General features: G+C 38.8%; 4 protein-coding genes across 4 annotated transcripts; 2 read left to right on the top strand and 2 right to left on the bottom strand.

Moving 5' to 3' along the window:
* Positions 1-214: 214 nt before the first annotated feature.
* Positions 215-5,872, bottom strand: BDR25DRAFT_280671 (uncharacterized protein). Its single transcript, XM_033687832.1, has 12 exons — positions 5,537-5,872; positions 5,360-5,488; positions 4,900-5,311; positions 4,168-4,850; positions 3,505-4,114; positions 3,346-3,453; positions 2,663-3,295; positions 2,514-2,607; positions 2,146-2,461; positions 1,957-2,093; positions 1,712-1,907; positions 215-1,658 (listed from the first exon to the last, which is right to left on the bottom strand). The coding sequence occupies exons 1-12, from the start codon at positions 5,820-5,822 to the stop codon at positions 499-501; spliced, it is 4,764 nt and encodes a 1,587-aa protein (XP_033551865.1). The 5' UTR covers positions 5,823-5,872; the 3' UTR covers positions 215-498.
* Positions 5,873-7,247: 1,375 nt separating this feature from the next.
* Positions 7,248-8,438, top strand: BDR25DRAFT_323085 (uncharacterized protein; the record flags this gene model as incomplete). The annotated part of the gene is made up of 4 exons (XM_033692077.1): positions 7,248-7,268; positions 7,687-7,827; positions 8,052-8,209; positions 8,318-8,438. The coding sequence occupies 4 exons, from the start codon at positions 7,248-7,250 to the stop codon at positions 8,436-8,438; spliced, it is 441 nt and encodes a 146-aa protein (XP_033551864.1).
* Positions 8,439-12,914: 4,476 nt separating this feature from the next.
* Positions 12,915-13,406, top strand: BDR25DRAFT_215296 (uncharacterized protein; the record flags this gene model as incomplete). Its single annotated transcript, XM_033684835.1, has 1 exon — positions 12,915-13,406. One exon carries the CDS (start codon positions 12,915-12,917, stop codon positions 13,404-13,406), a length of 492 nt encoding a protein of 163 aa, XP_033551863.1.
* Positions 13,407-13,973: 567 nt separating this feature from the next.
* Positions 13,974-14,207, bottom strand: BDR25DRAFT_214176 (uncharacterized protein; the record flags this gene model as incomplete). Its single annotated transcript, XM_033684783.1, has 1 exon — positions 13,974-14,207. One exon carries the CDS (start codon positions 14,205-14,207, stop codon positions 13,974-13,976), a length of 234 nt encoding a protein of 77 aa, XP_033551862.1.
* Between the last annotated feature and the right edge of the window lie 5,726 nt (positions 14,208-19,933).

Raw genomic sequence — 19,933 nt, 5'->3', positions numbered from 1 at the left:
AAATGTGACGGCGCGCTAGCCGGGCCTGGAGTATTTACTACTTGAGAATGTACTTGTTTGAAACCCTTCTGGTTTTGCGCTGAACAGCCTATATCACCCTGTGGAAATTCAACTCTATGATCAATGTTTCGAAGCTCGCCTCGCCACATGCCCAGCCTTTGCGCTAAGTAACAAGAAGAAGTTAGCTTGATTCTTTTACTTTGTAGAAATTGTTCGCATTACAGCCGTGAATATATTAAGGTTTTGGTCTAGCCAAGTCTAACGCATGCTCCTATAGCGGAAAAGCTCCTTGTGTACCACACCGTTCTTCCAATCTAACCATGACCGACGAGCGATCCCGCCGCCGATTCGTCGCGGTCAAAAAACTTCCATGTCCACTTTAAACACTGGGATGACCATAATGAAATAAAATATATGTATCTTCCTGAATGGTACTTCATCGAGCAATCGCGTGTACTTCGTCACATTCTTCAAGCCATTCCTATGGTCCGCCATTTATCAATATCTCCCCAAGTCCGCTAAGCTCGCCTTCTTTGCCAACTCCAGTTCCATCTCAAATCTCTCATCGGAATTGAGGGCATGAGGAGTCAGCCTGCCCGAGCTGCTAGAGCTCCGACTCACGGAGTCGTTGACTCTAGATGTACTGGGAAAAGACGAGGGATGTGGCTGAAAGGGATTGGTATGAGGTATTGGGGTGCCCCTAAATGTGGGCGCGGGTTGTTGCGAAGGATTCTGAGGTGGGGGGATCTGGAAGGACGAGTATTGGTCGGTATATCTAGGGGCGGTGCTAGGGGGTGGATTTGCAGAGGCTGGGGAGTAGTACGACTCGTAGGAACTGGGTGGTACAGCCTTGTAGGATGCTTCTTCGTTCGTGGTCGGCGTTGGATCTAGATTGAAAGAATAGGGTCTGGTGGTTGGCTGCTGCGATGGATTTGTCGAAGGACTCCAAGAGCCCTGTCCTGCTCTCAGACCGGTAGACCGGTATCTAGAAGCAGAAGAAGAGCTCCTGCTGAAGTCAGATCGATTTATTGAGGGAGTGTTCTCCACGACTTCAGGCCCAAGGGAGGAGCCTAGGGTTTTTGATTCTGAGTTGCCCCCGTATTGGCTAGTATGGGTGTGTGTCGAGTCAGGGAATTGTGGGTATGGATCTGGGTTCACAGACGAGTCGCCAAGTGTCGGAGCGGTAGTCGAGACGTGTGAAGATCTTGAAAGCGAGGGTCTTTGATAACCCACATCAGTCGGGCTTACAATTATAGAGGGTGTCTTTCGACGGGAGCGATTGCCTAGAGGAGCCGGTAAGATTTCAGAGCTGTCGTTGCTAGTTCGGCTTTGTGTATCAATCTTCCGATGATGTCTAGCTTCTCTCATACTTGAAGGTCTTTTCAATACCGAGGCTCTGGCGCTGGACTTTGGCACTACCTCGTCTGACTTTCGGCGGTTTTCGGAGCTGAGGCCGTGGAATTGTGTGCTGACATTTTGGTCCGAGACGCTCCGAATGTGAGAAATGCTCAGCTTTTTCCCTAGCTGCGATAGCCTCCATTTGTCGCTCTGTTCCTGGTCGTGGGTAGTGGTTATTCGCCGACTTGTTCGTGATCTGCTCAGACCATGAATTTGTTCGTCACTTTCTTGCTCTTCCTCATTTCCGTCAGAATTTCTAGCTATAGCCACAATCAGGAAGAGTCACGTCAAGTATCTAGGGATATACACTTACTGATCCATTGATCTTCGGATAGGAAGTCGCGAGGAAATCCGCTAATTGAATATCCTTGAACGCCGTTAGACGAGGGCCCGAAAAAATAAAGCCGTATGTCGGTCTTGCAGTCTGCGGTGGACATAATGTTCGTCTCCCCGATATTGAACTCCCCATGACTTGCCATTCTCTCAATCACAGCCTCCGTTAGTGAAACCTGTTACGCATTAGCACATTGGTGTAACACTCTTTACACTTGAACATGCCTTTTGTTTTGCATGTTGTGGAAGACCATTCCAAATATCAAAGTACGGTTGAAAATCTATACGCTGTTGCTTTCTAAAAAAGCGGCCCAATTGTTTGAGCCATTCCGATGATTCCTCAAAACGACACTGGAATTTCCCTATTGAGAAAGTCAGCTTTTAGGGGCCGGATACTTTCATAAGAATGCTCACCAGATACCGTGGCTGTTCCTCCCGTTCGATTCCTTGTAGCCTTGCCCTTGTCGAAATAGAACGAGCTCGCCACGAGGCGGAACACAACCTCTTCAACCTTACATTGTGATTCATGGCTCACCATTGTCCGGGAGATATCAGATTGCAATTTTTCTACCTCCCCTTTGGCATCCAGTGGAGGTGGTTGACGTCCGATATCAGGGTTAATTCGGATATATCGACTCCCTTCTTCGCGACTGTTGTTTTGTTGAATTGCTACTTCCATGAACTCGCTCCATTGGCGCTCAGAGTTGATCACGTCTTCGAATCGATTGAACTGCGGGCGTTAGCATTTTTCGATCTGAAAACTGACTTAATGATTGACTTACCGCGGCTTTTCCCACCTGCCACAACCCCGCAAAACTTCTCCACCTGCTGGACGCTTTCAAGTTTGCCGGATTCGAGTTGCTGGAGCTTAATTCGCTTTGCATAGGTGTGTCAGAGAAAAATTATTAGCGGTGAAAATCACCCAACTCACTGTTTTGGTAGTTCTTTAATTTTGAGCTCCTTGTCAACCTGCTTCTGGTCTTGTGACGTTCCGATCGACAGGAATAGATCAGGCGGCTGGTTCTGAACATCGGGCCACAATAGTCGGCGTTCCAGATGCCCAACTCTTACTGGGTTGTTATTGAAAAAAGCGCCATCGAGATAAGTTGCGTTTGTTCTTGGATGGACAAATGGTTTAAAATATGGGGCGGCAGCTGCAGTGGCAGCACCAGCTTCCCACATTTTCATCTCAAAATACGGATCGTGGGGCCGTAAAAACTCGTAGTTGCGCTGGCCACCTTTGCGGCAGTAGTTGGCGATTATTACTCCTTTGCTAGCGATTTCATCGGTTGTTGTGACTGCAACTCGGGCAGCATAGGACGCATCGCTATCTTGGCAGCCGCCAAATAGATAACTGTCACCAAGAGACTCTAGCAAAGCTTGGTACAAAGGTGTGGTTTCCCAAATACTGCCGTGGTGAGCGGTAGCTAGATGCTGCAACCCCCAAATGTCATGGAATTCGCGAGGTGTGAACGCTTGGTCGCACAGGCGTTTGAACTGTTCGATGCATTTACCGACAGGCCACTGCTTCACTCCTAAAGCAAGAGCTATTATCCCTCCCGTACTAGAGTTTGTTAGTGCCTAAAACAGAAATTCAATGGATCAGTTGCAAACCTTGTGCCAACAATAAGGTCGAAAAAAGCCCGAATAGGTATATCCACTCCCAGGTTCCGTTGAATTTGGTTGAGGACTTCAAGTTCTACAATTCCGCGAATTCCGCCTCTAAGTAATTGTTAGGATGGCAGCAGTAATAAACAGTACATGGAGACTAACCCATCAAGTGATAAGATACGAACGCCAGCGAAGTCTGGTTTCATCCTAATCTTCCATGGCTGCGCCCACATGGTCTCGAAAGGGTGTAGCGGGCAAAAGGGCATTTCAATGGTAGTTTTCTTTACTACCCCAAATGACTTTATACAGTTCGAGCAGAGAACGTGCCCACATCGAAGTGCATGTTCTGGAGACTTCATGAGACAGCAAAGGCACGTCGCGTGGCTCGAGAAATGGGACGCGCCACCCACGTCCAAAAAGAAACGTGCGATGTTTTCCGTGTGCTGCTTCCGGATCGATATGAGGGGGTCCTCCAATTCCTCACCGGCCTCTTCCACTCGTTTCAAATCCTCCTGCAATTCGGCGAGTCTCGTCTTCAGTGAATTCATCCAAACAACCTTATACTTATCTGCAGTGAACTCTGACTGGTACTTCCCCGCAGCGATGATTTTGCCTTTTGCATTTTGATGCCCTTTCGTGTCATGGCGTTTGCTGACATTCACACAGCGACCTTTCTTATTGCTGAACTCGCAGGGCCAGTGCATACTGCAGAATTCTATGAGTGCATTTTCGAAATTCGGCAGATAGTCTCCGAATAGATCTTGGGGCTGGCCTACCCAAGCTGTTAGCTAGGAGGGATACAAATACCTAACTACGGGGTAGTACCTTTACGGAAGGTTGTGCAGTCGTATAGGAAGCAAGATGCAACCATGAAGCTAAGTTTCTCGAAAATCCACTGCCCAGTCTCATGTGGAGAACTCTCTTGGATGGCAATGGCCACACGGAGGATGTAGTCTCCCAGGTTTTGCGGAATTGGATTTCTTCGTAGGGAGTATACCTTGAAATCAAAGGGTCGGTCCAATTTCCTGGAAAAATGATTGAATGCCTGCTGAATATAGAAGCTGAAATCTTCCGCAGAGGAGAGCAACCTTGCTCGCTTTTTGCTCAAGTAGGCCTTTTCACATCGGTCAGCGATCGTTGTGTGAAGTTGAGACACTTGCTTGGACAACAGAAAGAGGTTCTTGTCGTCCGGTATGCGAACAACCTGGAATGAGGCATAGTAGCAATGGATCAAGTCTAGGATACTGTGGATGCGTTTATTCTTCCTTCTCCACTTGTCTGCGAGTTTCTGCAACTTGGGAACCCCGGTAACAGATTCCAGGACATGCTTGTTAGCATGTAATAAGGCATTCGTTGCGTACTGGACATTCCATGAACCAGAGTCAACGCGAACATCAGTAAAGTTTATGGCAATGACCGCATGGGGGAGTGTTCCCTGATTGGTACTGGCCTCTAATGACGCAAAGGCCCACTCGAATAGCTTGGTCAATACTGCATGCTCAAATGTCCTGAGGCTGTTAGCCTCTGCCAACAGCATGGGTTTGAATTGGGACTTACTTTGGGTTTCGAAGCACGAAAACCACGACATCCGAGAAAGTGTATAAAAGCCGTGGATATGTTTGAGTAACGGCATACTGACGAGTCTTGGTCTCGTCCGAGTTTGCCCATTCGAGTGGGCGGACCCGAAGACCCAGCCGCCTAGAATTATCTCCTTTTACAATCCTTTTGCAATGTGCCCCCATGGGGACACGCTCTCCCGCATTAAGCCCCTCACAATCGGCATATAGCATTGGTCGTTCGTTTCCCCAAGTGGCTGGATCGGAGTAGAGATGGACATCTGCAGACGTCGGCGTTGTGTCGTTGATCGGACTTCCGGTTACGGGAGACGGAAAGGAAGAAGCCGCATTAGGATCGTTCTTTGATTCCTCGTGGTCGATAAGCATCTTGACTAAAGTGCTTTTCCCAGCACCTGCTATTTGTTAGCTGTTTGTCGAAGAATCGTTTTGTGACTGCATACTTGTTTCGCCCACGAATGATACTAGTTGTGGATATTTCACTAGGTCCGCTCCAGGACTATTCGCCATCAGATGAGAAAATGTCTCGAAATCTTGAAGGAAGGGTCGGCCATCATCATATCGATCAATTCCTGTACTGGTGTAAGCCAATGAATGAGTCGTGTTGAGAAGAGACCTACCAAACCAAGTGGTATTTGTGTCCTGGTCATGCAGTTTTTCCAGTTCGTTCTGGTTTCTTGGAGGGTCTAATATTTGTTCCAGTCGCTTGCACCGGAGATATTGAAGATATGCTAACTTCTCGTGTCTCGGTGCACCAGGAGCGGAGTGGATAGGAGAGTAATCCCAACAGTCATCACACAGACAGCTTCGGCACGCTGTGCAGTACCACACCTTGCGAGACGGATTACCTAGCTTGTCGCAACGGCGATCCTGGCATATACCGGTTGCTATCTTTTGTGACGACATGGTCTGCACTAGATCCAAAGACTAGGGCTAGAATTTTAGGAATGAGAGTGCGAGGGCAGGTAGGCTGTGGTAGGCAGGAGCGTCTTTATAAGCTTATGAGAAGAGGCGTGAGTAGATGCTGAAGGGAGGCTGAAGGAAGGCTGAAGGGAACAGGTGCATAAGCTGATTGGATGAGCGGCTAGGAAGGATTCATGCGGGACTTGCTTTTACAGCCTTGCAGGATACACATGCAAGAGAAATACAGGAAGCTGAAAAGGAAGGGATAGGGCTACCTTTTCGTTATTCGCTTGACACTACAAAAACCCCTAGCTAGTTTAGTAAGGTTTGATTCAAGAACGTTACAGCAAGTTCGCAGTATCGGTGGACTTGGACGTACGGTTCCGTTTTGTTGTCTTGATCGCAAAGGCTGAGAAGTTGGCACTGTGGGTTTACGCCACTTACGAGATGTTGGGGCCGGGTGTTATCGTTTCCGACCCCGTGTGACTCAGCTATCGCCGAAGGAAAGCAGAATAAGCTTGAGAGCAGTTCCCATTTTGTCGACTAGACGATTCTGTTTCGGAATCTCGACGGCTAGGCTGAGACTTTGCCACTGTGTATTTCCCCCAAAAGCGAGAGGTGCCCATATCATCGCTTCCGCTACTGTTCAAACTCAGCTCTTAGCACTGAACCCTTGGAGAGGTAAGGCGCACTGAAATACCCTTCCCCTGAACTCACAACCCACCTCTCCCAAAATTCGCCCACCATTCGCACTTCCACAGGCACATGAAAAATCCAAATGGCACAATTCCATCCACGATCCCAAAAGGCGTAATAACCCCATCCCTATATCCTTGGTCCATTCCCCCTGGTGCCAATACACGATTCTTAGCTATCCCGTCGACTGATTCACCATCATGTTAACGTACGTAACAAGAGGTGAAAATAGAAAGCATTTGACCGTGTCGTGTGCGTGGTTTTATTGTCATCGTAAGGCCCGAAGAGCCTGAATTGAATGATCCGTCTGGTAGGAAACGGGAAATGAGGATTGAAGACAATCGTATCCATTGAGCTGCACTTCTTCATTGAAGCCTCAAACGCATCGAAGCAACTGGGTGGTACTCAACGCTCCCAGATATATTCAGCGAATTGGTCACGACACCAGAAACGCTCGGCTTATTTTCGACCACCGTTCTCCACACAGTCCAGTCATCAATCGTCCGCCTACAGGTACGGCAGACTAAAAGAAGAGAAAGGGCAACCGTGGACGGTAGCTGAGTTGTTATTCTTTGCGGAATTTCGGTAAGGGGATTGGCAAGATTTACCTTATCCATCGGAGACACCCGAGGGATCTTAAGAAGTGGGCCCTAGCTTTAAATACTAAATTAATTGACTAAAATAAAGTGAAAGGAAAGCACCGATGTTTATGAGAAATGGACCAGTGTTACTATGCCGCACCTGCGGCTTCACGTCCGTATCCCATGAGGTGTGAGCGAGAGAGATGGACACGAAAATAGACTAGGCGCCCGTATGATTCTATTCATTAAAAGGTAAGGTACAAGGCTGAACACGCCAAGACAGTTGCAGAGGTGAAGGAATGAAGTCACAAAGTCTTGGCAGCACCAACCCCAAGCAGGCAAGCGTCCTTTGGCGACCCACTTGCACCAACCGTGCACAAAGCCTCACCTCCCTGAAAGCATATCAACCACACTTCCGACACTTCCTTTCTACCAGCCTCAACCTCCATGACTGATTCCCTCCTTAAATAGCGTCTCCCACACACAATCTCTCCCCCAACCGCCATTGTATCCTTCTCTTCCGCCTACATCTCTTCAACACCGCCCCACAGTCCCACTCTAGCTCAGTTACAGCGATGAGCGGGGCTTAGAATCAGGCCCCCGGGCTACGATACCCTTCAAATAAGAAAACAATATATGACAGAAATCTTAATCGAACGAAGAACGCCGAATTGAGTAGGGCGGCATTCGCATACCTGTTCGTAGAAATGATATCCTACGCCCAACGGCGGGTACGAGGAATCGCAGATCTCGAGAAACGGCACACACCCCTCCAACCCTCCTGATTCTCACCTCTATCTATCACCTCAACTCATACCCATAACATGAACTCGAAGCTAGAAACTGAACAACCACACTAAACTTGTCTTGCAAACTAAACATCCAAGGTTACCCCCTCGGCCTCGGCCTCCTCGACCTCCTCTCTCGCTCAAGCAACCCGCTCTCCTCTATCTAGCCCACCTGCACCCTCCCGCTCCTCCAGTTCATCGCGCAAACACTCTGGCGGCACCTCTTCGGCCGGCCCGCCGACGCACTCGAGCGCTCCGAATCCGATGCCTCACAGTACATGCTATACGACAACGAGCTCCTAGTAAACCAATATATCTCGTTACTGTGAGAAATGTCGCACCTCAATTGTGCGGCGTTTGTGGCGGGGATTATTGAGGGGGTGTGATATGGTGCGGGATTTGCGACGGAGGGGGTGAAGCGCGCATAGTGTAGCGGAGCAGGAGAGGGGTGGGGGTGGGGGGATGTGGCCCGGGAAAACGGTGTTTTGATCAAGTTCAAGCCGGAGGTTTTAGAGAGGGAGAAGATTTTGGGGAGGGGTGGGGTTAGAGGCTAGATGAGAGGAGGGATGATGGGGGAGGATGAGTTGATAGATGGTCGATAAGAGAGTAGCTGCATTACATGGTGTTTGGGAGATATATGGATTTCCTGAAGTTATAATTTTCAGAACCTGAACTCTGTTCAAGCTGGTAATGATGAAGCCCACGACGTACACATGCATCAGTATGTAAACAAATAACGTGTTCAGCATCACCAGATTTGATTAAACCATGCACAACAACTCCTGAGAGAGAATGACCCGCTCGTCTTTCAACAAGAGGGCTGGCAGACCATCTGCCCCGAGCCGAGGGCTAGGGTTCTTGCAGGAGAGAAGGGAGCGAAGGAATCGTTAAAGGTGGGGGAGGAGTCACTGAGATTCATGCCGTTTGCTTTCGTGTGCGTGGCTAACCAAAAGTAGTCCAAAGATTTTGGGATGAAGTTGATTGCGCTTTCAGTGGTGGTTCTTTCCGATAGGCTTAGGAAGGAATGGGTGTTGAAGGATAAGGAGTTGCCTGATGTCGGTGTCCCGTTGAATACCGACCGCCAGGCGTACAAGGGGCTGTACCTAAGGAGGAAACTAGAGGTTTAAGAATGTTTCAATGAAGCTCTGATACAAAGGAAGGGAGCTTAATATCAGCGACTGTATATGAGGATACAGGGGCTCTTTACTAAAGACATACGAATCACCTTATTAACATCTAATAGCCCTATCGAATATGCAATCAACAACTATATTCGCCGCACTCGCTCTTTGTAGATACATCACTTTCAAAACCCAAAATGGTTGTTGACCGCGGTATTAGAAGAATAGTGAGTCCCCTTCACGTACGAGCACGTACGAGAAGCGGTGAGCATTGGTTACGTCACTCGAAAGTCTAGCAATTTTACTTAGCCATCTTAGTTGATTGTCCAGGGAGCGAGAGTCTAACAATAAGGGAGTCATATACTACGTCTTTCACTTTACTTCACGCTACTAACATACACATAGTTTCTCGTATACACGTCTCCTCTTATATATGACCTGTTCTACTTCCCCTCACCTATAACAATCGACCAGCGTTCCCAACCGTACGTAATACGTTTCAACTTGCTGTTTTTTAGGCTGTAACTTCTTAGTTTGTTAGTACATTTTAACATAAAGGGAGAATTTAAATCTACTTATAGAGTGTAACTATTACAGCTTACAATCCTTCTATGTTTTAATAGCTTATAAGACGTTACAGTGTATACAGTCTACTAAGTCCCTTATTTTACTATAAATATAACCTTACTAGAGCTAGTTTTTTTATAGTTAGAAAGCTTTAATTATTAAGCTAAAAAGCTTATTTTTATTATAAGTAATAGTCTTTTTACCTCTAAAAAAAGACCTCTTATAATTATAGCTTATAAAAAAGATAAATAAAAAGTTAAAAGTAATTTTATATAGTATAAAGTAAAAAAGTTGTCTAACTTATTTTTACTAAGTAAAAAAGTTAGTAAATAAAAGGCTATTATTATTAGCTATAGTAATGTCTTTACAGTAGCTATTATAGTACTGCTGCAACTTTATTATTTTTTACTACTTTTTATATAAGCAGCTGCTAGTAAGAAGGCTTATGTTAATAAAAAAAGTTTTTTTTAAAGCTTTTATTATAATAGTTACTACTAGGTAACTTGCGTTGCGTAAGCTTTTAGGTAATGTTATTATTATTAGCCTTAGCCTTAGCCTTTACATTAACATACTTTTAAAAAATAGCCTTTATTAAAGCTTTAGCTTTTTTATATTATATAAAGTGCTTTCTTTAGTAGTTCTTAAACTAAATAAGACAAATTTAAAAGTTTAAAATTATTACTACATAGTAATAAAATATAAGTAGCTTAATAATAAACTTTTTTTAGTATATAAGCAACTTTTTTATGCTAAATACTACACTAAATTTAAAGTAGTAATTATTACTTTTACTCTTAAGTTTATTACTTATACATAAAAGCTTAGTATAAAGGTGTTATAAGTTAATAATAAATATCTAAAAAGAGCTATAAAAGCTATTACTTTTAAAGTGTTTTATTATAAAGTAAAAGACTTTAAAAAACTTATAAAAGTAATTAACTTTTTTTATTTATTTTTAGTAATAACTTTAGTAAAAGTAGAGTTACTAAAAATAGTAAAGTTTATAAAGTTATTATTAGTGCTTTTTTACTTATGTATAAACTTAGTAATAGTGTCCTTAAGCTTAAAACAGCAGAGGAGCATAAAATAAACACTATGCTAGTGTATACTACTATTTTATATAAGATTAAGTGTTTTAAAGCTCTAGAAAAGGTTATTATTATTAAAAGTAGCCTAAAAAGTTATAAAAGCTTCTTATTATTTATATAATGCTAGCACTATATTTATAAAATTATAAAGTTTTTTAATAACTTTATAGTAGTAATAAAGGTTAAATTATTTTTAAGAAGCTACTTAAGTAAGCTTTACTTTAAAAGCACTTATTTTTTTACTATAAATAACTGCTTTTACTACTAGCTAGATTGTATAGCTAGCGCAGCGTATACAGTGCTTAGAAGTAAGAGGCATATTAAGATGTTAAGTAAAAGTAAAAATAGTCTTATTATTATTATTTAACACATTATTAGCTACTAAATAATAAAATTTTAATAAAATTTTAAAGTTATTAATAACTTTAATAATCTCTAGCGCTTAATTTACTCTAGTATAGTTACTATATAGGTTATAAAAGCTAATTAAAATGTTATAGTGTTAGTTATTAACATCTACGCAGTATTATTAGTTAGTGTTTAGTTTAATAAAAAATACTAAAATACTAAACTAATAAGCTAAGATATACTTACTAATAAAGTGTAACACTACACCTAAAAAGAAAAGGTAGTTTAAAGAAGTTTATATATTAATGCTTAATATAATTTTGCTTTAGGCTATTCTTAGCATTATTTAAATCTCCTGCTTCTGCTATGTATATCCCTACTACATGTAAAATAAATATGTAGTGTTAGATGCTAGAAAGGCAGTAAGAAGATTAGCTTTATTCTAGGTAATAATACTTTAAAGTTTTACTAATAATGCTGTATAAAAAAAAAATTATAAAGTATTACCTAGTTAATAACTACTGCTTATAAAGCTTTCTCCTACTAAACACTATAAAAAATAATATATAACAAGCCTATAACTTTATAAGCTGCTTTAAATAGACTTAAGAGAATTCTTAGCTTATTAAGTAAAAAAGCGCTTTTACTTTTTGTAGAAGATAAAATAGCCTAGTAGTAGCTGTTTAGAAGATTAGATAAAGTAACTCTGCTATCTAAAAAAGCTAAAGGCTCTTCTTATATACACTAAGCTTTAGAACATAATATCTCTAGATCCTAAGCTGCGTCCTAGGCTCTAAGCCTCTAGTCCTAGGCTCTAAGCCCTAGTCCTAGGCTCTAAGCCCTAGCTAAGGCTCTTAGTATACGCGACACTTCTTTTACTAACATCTATCTAGTGCTTCTTCTTAAGGTAGTAGATAATATAAGTGTAACTATTAACTTTCTTTACCTTTCTGTAATTACCTTTAGCATAGCACTTCTTATAGAGCTATAACTTTATTCTAGAGGCGTCTTTTTTATTATTATACACTAAATTAGCTTTATAAAGCTATATCTAAAATAACTAATAATTACTATATAATTAGCTTTTATGCTTTACTTAGTATCTAAGCTTTTTTAGCCTTAACTTTTTATTTTTTATTTAGACATTATTCTACTTAATAGTAAATAATACTTTATTATTAAAAGTAGAGTTGTCTAGGTACTTTTTTATAAAGGCTAAAAAACTATTAAATAGTGTACTATTATAAAAGAAAACTAAGGACTTTAATAATAAAAACTTTAATTAAGTAAGTTAATAAAAACTAGCATAATAGGTAACTTTAGTTTAGTAGAAAAAGCTAGCTTAAAAGAATTCTTAGAATAAGGCTATACACCTGCTATACTAAAGGAACTAAGACATCTAGCTTATAATAAGTAAGTCTATAAGCAATTATAATTTAAAAATAATATTAAAAGTAAAAAGTTAACTAAAATTATAAAATTTTACACTTTAATCTTTTTTTTTACTAGCTTTTTAATTATTATATAAACTGCAGAGTTTTTACCTAATTATTACTCTAAAAACATAACTTTAAACACCCTTCTAACGCGTCCCTATAGCTGTCTAATAAGACCTTATATTACTAGGAAATATTATCTCTCTAAGACGTATTACAGTCTGTAATAGGAGCTAGCTCCTACGTACGTTACAGCTCACACTCCTCCTACGTTTCAACGGCTCACGTGACTGCTACGTTCACGTATCTACGAGTCGTAGTACGTACGGTTGGGAACGCTGCAATCGACCTTCCTTCGCTCTCTCACTTTCTCGACTATCAGCAAAGACTTCTCGATACGGTACCTTCTCTGAACTGCTCCCCGTTCTGTTCAATTGTCAATTATGCGCACGATACTTGCGTTATCGAAAATGGTTAGGAAGAATTTCTCTACGCGTAAGGAAGAGATGAGGGCTTCCTTTATGTATCAGTCGCTCCACCAGGACGTCGTGAAGGCAGTCTCCGACAAAATCGCGTCGACGAGGTTCCACGAAAAGAGTAACAGCAGAGATTCTAACAACGAATACTCGACCCACGTTATAGGCCGCTTCAAGTGCAACAACAATGCCTGTTCCAAGGATGGTTGGAGCAGCAAGAAGGTGGCCATATTAATAAGAGGATATCCTGGGAATGGGTACAATGCTGTGGTGTTCAATCAACGTTGCAAGTCTTGCAACAAGCTAGGCACCCTAACACTGGACGAGGAATCATATGTCGATCGAGTCGCATACAGGCTCAAGAAGTGGGCAGGCGTTCCAATGGAGCGGCAATACTATACCCCAAAAGGAGGCCTGCCGCACGAGAGCAGCCTTGGCGAAGGTTGTAAGAGAGGTGTTTGTCGGCAGACGAATGGCTGGGTGTAATTGTTAGACGCTGCGAGTCAACCACTACAGGTAAACTATCTTTCATTAATCCCTGGTGCTGTTATGACCCCTATACTTAAGTTTTATTGTCCTTGAAAGCGTGCTGAACAGAGATGCTGACATTTCCCTATAACAGAGTGCGAGTCTTAGAAAGACCGGTGGGTAATGCTTAGGCTCAATGGACAGTTCCGGGTGCATGCGATACTCTCCCTTCTCACCTGTCTAGGATGCAGCTGCTATCTTCACAGGCTGCCCTAAATGCGTAGGGCATTCGATGCGGTGGAAACCTGCAATGCTTGGGTCTGGCGGTTTCTATGGCGGGGATAGTTGGCCTACTTATTCACGTCATCGCTGAACACGTTGACAGATATGAGGAACTGGGCTAGAATACCAGTTCATTTCAATATTTAACTGGAAAGAGTAATTCACGCTGCTGCGATCGGTTACAATACTGGCTTGATTGAGAAAGCGTGCGCGTTACCTTCACCCTATTCAGACCCTGTAGATCGAAGCCTACCATATGCTAAGTTATTGTATCAACTTGCAGTTTTCTTTCTCGGGAGAAGGCTACGCACCCTTTAGATGCTCATTGAAAAGGGAATCATCTTCAGGTTTGAATTTCCCGTAGGTAGCTTTATTGATATCCTCCTCTAAGTATCCGGATATGCTTTGGCCACGAACGAAGTCGGGAAGGTTTTGAACGAGGAAGTCAAACCGCATCGCAGGCAGTTTAGTGACTTCCCTAATGGTGTACAATAATCTGTAGAATGTTAAAGTGTTAAACTCTATGTCCAATATCATGTTTATCGTGTTTGTTGTTCGTGTCCACGGTTTGCCCTCTCAAATACAAACTTTATAAAATGCTTTACTCAAAGCATCGCCATGCAGCGTGCGTATGCATGTCTGGGTGAACAGAGAGCGAAAGCACTGACCCCACTGCTTTGCTTATAGTGCCAAGTCCGGCAATACTGTTATCTATTGTGTGCGTTAATATGTGCAATGTCTTACCATTCGCGTTGCGCCTTTTCTGCCTTACTAAATCTATAAGAACTTTGACTAAGCAATAATTTACCTCTATCGATGCCTAAATATTTGTTATTTTAGTTAGATCTTAAAGCTGTACATACTTCTTAATTAAGAAATAATAAAGCTACATTGTAAAGTTTTAAAATAAAGTACACCACAGGTAAGTTGCTTACACACCTAAGTTTGTAACGGCGCAGGCAAGACAATGGGTCCGAATGCGGTGGGAGTCCACTCAGAGGCATATGGGAGTGCGTGGGGACTCTGAACCTGGGAATGCCATTGACACCTATAGGCCTTGTACGAAAGGATATCAGAAAACTACCGAGCTAGCTACGGGGGCGAGGTGCGACTAAATACATGAGGGAATAGGGGTAACAGCAGGGGTCGGGGCCAGGTCGAGGTCGGGGCCGATACGGGGGCCTTCCGGGCCATCCGAGATGGAACGATTCATGAGGATCGTTACAAAGTTACTTATTTTTACTAAAACTACACTAAACTACTCTTTCTACACTAATGCATTTCTAACACTAACGTACACCACGAGCGAGTTGCTCACACACCCGAGTCGCTTACTTTTGCTAAGACCACAATACAACAAACTCTATTATAGCCTATAACAACCTGCTCTAGCACTATATAGTATAGTACAGCTTAGAATATTATTTAGAGACTACTTTTACTTCTTACTTATACATTTGCGTGTTTTGCCTAGTCTAATTGCACTGTCTGAAGCGCCTTTAGAATAGCTTACCTACTTTAGCTTACTGTTACGGTCTACGGTTGGACCAGCGTAACTCCACCAGCAGTGCTCCACAATCTAGATGGATTGGGACAGGGCTCGCTTATGAACCAATCGGAGGACACGGACGCAGCACAGCTGCCCGCGGTAATGGAAGAATGTGTCATCTAATGAGGAGACAGGCCGCGAATCTAGGGAGCTCTAGGGAGCTTATAGAGCTCCCCTTAGCAGGCTCCTGTAAACTCCTCCTGCTCCCCTTAGCGTTACTAACACATGTATATAGTTCTCTTATTAAACAACCTTTAAAAGGTGTGTTTAATGTTTAGTTTATTTTTTATATAAACTAAGTAGCATTTAGCTTTCTAAAAAGCTGCAATACTATTTATATATCTTACACTATATATACCTCTAACTTTATCTAATAGGACTGTTTAACTTAGCTTTTTTACTGCTGCATTAAGGGTAAACTATAATCTAGTCACCCTACTCCCCTCTAATAGCCTATTAGCCTGCACGTAGGACTGTACACCCTACTAGTTAGCCTCTACTACCTGTCCTACTTCTCTCTAGGAATATTATAAGACCTAAGTGCTTTTATAAAGTAAGAATTATAACATTAAACACTACTTTCTTTAAAAAGTATAGATACCTCTTAACATAATTTAGATTCTAACATAGCCTACACAGCTTTATTAGAATCTATAAGAGTTCCTACCTAAAGTAAAGCTGTCTTAGTAGAATAGATTAATTTAATCTAGGATAATATTAAGAAACTTTGTTAGATTAGTAAAAACATTAGTAAACTTATAAACTTTTAAAAAAAAGTTACTAACTTTTACTAAAAAGTAATTAAATTATAAAACTTTTTTAAACTTTTAAGCTTTTAAAAAGCTACTAACTACACTTATTAAATATATAAACTATAAGTAAAGCTAGCAAAAATCTAAAACATCTTAACTAAAAAAGTAAGTATTATAGCTAAAAAGACTTTAAGGCTAGCCTTTTTAAAGCTTTTTAAAGAATTACTAAAAAACTTTTAACTATTCTTTATAAAATGTTACCTTTATATATAATATAATAAAGAAGTATTTTAGATAAACGCAGAAATAATATTCTAGATAGGACTACACTTAGAAGGCCTCTCTGTAATTTAGTTCTAGCTTTATGCAGATAATTAGATAGACTTTAAGGTAAATAGCGCAGCACTTACCTCTAAAACTAAGAAAGTGTTTAGCAGTGTTAAAAACTTTAAAAAAGCCTTAACAGCTATTTATAAAACCTTAGATAAAAAAAATTATAGCTAATAAATTAAATACTATAAAATAAAGTACTGCCTTAGTCTAAAACTATATAGCACACTTTAGAGAATAATTAGCTATCTATAGATAAATAGACTAAAAAGCCCTCTATTACATGTTCTATAATAAACTAAGTAAAATAGTAAAGAATAAATTTATGTATAATAATAAGCTAACTACTTTTAAAAACTATATTATATAAGCAACAACTTATAACAACTAACATAAGAAGTGTAAAAGAGAAAAAAAATAAAAAAAAATAAAAAAAAACTAAAGTTTATTTTTAAAAAAAAAACTTTTATAATATAATAAAAAACTAATAGACCTTAGTTACATAAAGTATATATAAAGCTCTTTTTTTAAGAAAAGCTAAGTCTTAGAACATAATAAGCTACCTTTAACAAAGAAATAATAAAAGTAGCTAGAGAATAAAGCCTGCTTAAACTATAAAAAAGTAGAACATTTCTACTAAAATTACCTACACTTTTAAAAAAAAAAATACTACTATAATAATAAAAGATATTACTACTAAATACAGCCTTATAAACAAGAAAATATTAAAAAGATTAAATAATAAACTTTACTAGTAATATAAAAAAAACTATTCTTTAAACAGCAGTTTTAAAGTATACTAGAAAGTAGCTATTTAAAACTTTAGTAGCTTAGATATAGTATTATAAAACTTTATAATTCTTAAAAGATATAAAGAAGAAACTTAGATCTAAGAATATATTATAAATTGTCTGTACGCAGCAGCAGCGTCGCGGCCTGGATACGAGCGATCGCGCACGAGCAGGATCACGTATCTATGTCACATGATGCTCGTGCGCGAACCTCTGTGCGCGAACATCTAGATATCCCCCTTTTCCTCTATATAGAGGAAAGAAAAGAGTAATAGAACTAGAAACATGTTACTCTTACTTTACCTACCTTATACACTATACATACTATACACTACTCTTACTTTTGCTACTTAAGTGCTTATACTATAAGTAGCTAGCTGTTAGAGCCTATTTAACACTAATTAGTAGTTAATTTAATTAACTATAAATTAGTAAAAGTAATAATAAAGTACTTACACCTTATAAAGTACTTTATTTTATTACTTATTTCTTAAGAAAAGTAACAGTAGAGTACTTACACTTTATAAGGTACTTTATTTAGTTACTTATTCTTTAGAATAGTAAATTAATCTTTTACATTATATAGTAAGCTCTGCTACTGTATAAAGTAAAAAGAAGATAGTGTAAGACACACACTAAAGCTACTAAAGCTGCACAACCTAGTAGCTAGACAATAGCACATTAATTCTTTACATTATATAGTAAGCTCTGCTACTGTATAAAGTAAGAAGGAGATAGTGTAAGGCGCACACTAAAGCTATTAAAGCTGCACAACCTAGCAGCTAGATAACAGCAGTACCTACGTAATCTACTAGAAAAGTAATTAACTATACTATTATAATAAAATTTTATTAGCAACTAATAACTCTATATAATAATAAAAAGAATAAAAAATAATTTCTATTATATAAATAACTTATAAAGGACATAAAGATATTAGAGGTAACACTATAAAATAAGACTAGCCTAGAGTACTAGAATAACAAGATTAACATGTTAGAGGCTTTAATAAGCCTATAAACTTAATTATATATAAGTTATATAATTACTAATTTATGTATAATAACTTAAAAAAGTGCTACTTTTCTAAGTGTGTATATAAAAGATTTTAAAAAATAGACACTATAAGACTTCTTAGCACTTAGCTGCATGTTTAAAAGAGAGCTTATATAAGTGCTAGAGAATAAAGGAATTACACTATAGCTAAGCACTAAAAGTACCTAAGCCTAGAAGCTGTATAATATAGCATAAAGAAAAGTAATTACACTAAAAAGGCTTTATACATAACTTTTATTACTATATAAGGCTCTACATAGAAGCAGACTAAACATAATGCTGCTATTAACACTAAATATACTAGTATTACCTGCTTCTACACCTTAGCTAGCACTACACTAATTACTGTATAAACAATACATGCTACCCTACCTAACGCCTGCTCCACACCCTTAATCGTACACACCACCGCCTGCAGTAGTGTATGCACCACTAATACTACCTGCACAATTTATACTACATTATAACCTATATAAACTTCTACTCTAGAGGGAAACTACTAAAGAAAAACTTCTAGTAAATAAGATTATATAATTCTAAAAAGCATAAAAAAAATAATAACTATATAAGTTAACTATATAACATTTTTATAAATAAAATAAAAATTTTTATTAATTTATGTTAATAGCTAGATATCTAGAAAACTTAGTACATAGACATCTTTTTAGATATTTTAAAAGGTTAGGTAAATATGTCCTATATATATAACATAGGCCTTAGACATAACTAGAAGCATTTATATAACACCTTAAGTAGTTACTTTAACACTAATATAAACTATAGCTAGTACTAGACAGACTAAATAATAATAACCTTTATATAATACTAATAAAAAAACTCTAATAAAAGTTTACATAAAGTCCTTAAAACAATAATTAATAAGCTTATACTTATATAAAGGGCACTAAAAATAGAATTCTAAAGAGATGTTTTACTACACACTACTATTATATAAGCCTGTTAAGAATAACTAGAACTAAAATATACTATATTTACTATTAAGCTCTTATGTAAAGCCTTATTTAGTAACTTATAAGCATTACTCTAAGTTACTATAAACTAAAAGGTAAACTAATACCTTTAAAAACTGCCTAATGCATACTACATAGACTACTAATATAACTTTGCATAATAAAAGTTTACATAATAAGAAGAAAGCTTCCCTCTGTGTAAAAAAGAATAATATAAAAGATTTTTATTTAAGTTTAGGCTATAATCTAAAGACAACTGCACATAAATAAAAAAGTGCTTTATCTGCTATAAAAAAAAATGTTAGTTATTAAACTACCTTTATAATAACTATATATAAGCAAAGAACTAGTATGTTGCCTTATATAAAAATTTTTATAATAAAACTTTATTATATAAAGCTATTACTTTATATATTTAAGACTTTAAAAGTTACTCTAAAAAAAAAATAATTTATATAGTGTAAAAAAAATAAAATAAGAAAGTAAAAATACTAAAAAAGCTGTTAACTACTTTACCTCTGCTGCCTATTTATACTATGCAATAGAAAAGAACATCTATAGCATTAAACCTAAGAAATATGCTAAGTAGTTTATCTTTAATAACTAATACTATACAGTATACTAAGGCAAACTATAAAACATAGGCGTAGTAAAGATCTCTACTATTAGTAAGTCTTAACTTAAGGTGTATATATAAAAGAACTTATATATAAAAATTAATTAAATACTTAGCTAAATAGATATTAGCTTTAGAAGCTAGACACTAAAAAAATTAATTAGTACTGTATAAATCTAGAACTTAATTAGTCTAGTT

The sequence above is a fragment of the Lindgomyces ingoldianus genome (genome assembly GCF_010093535.1).
Source record: "Lindgomyces ingoldianus strain ATCC 200398 unplaced genomic scaffold BDR25scaffold_6, whole genome shotgun sequence".
Lineage (NCBI taxonomy): Eukaryota > Fungi > Ascomycota > Dothideomycetes > Pleosporales > Lindgomycetaceae > Lindgomyces > Lindgomyces ingoldianus.
This window is presented reverse-complemented; position numbering and strand designations above follow the sequence as displayed.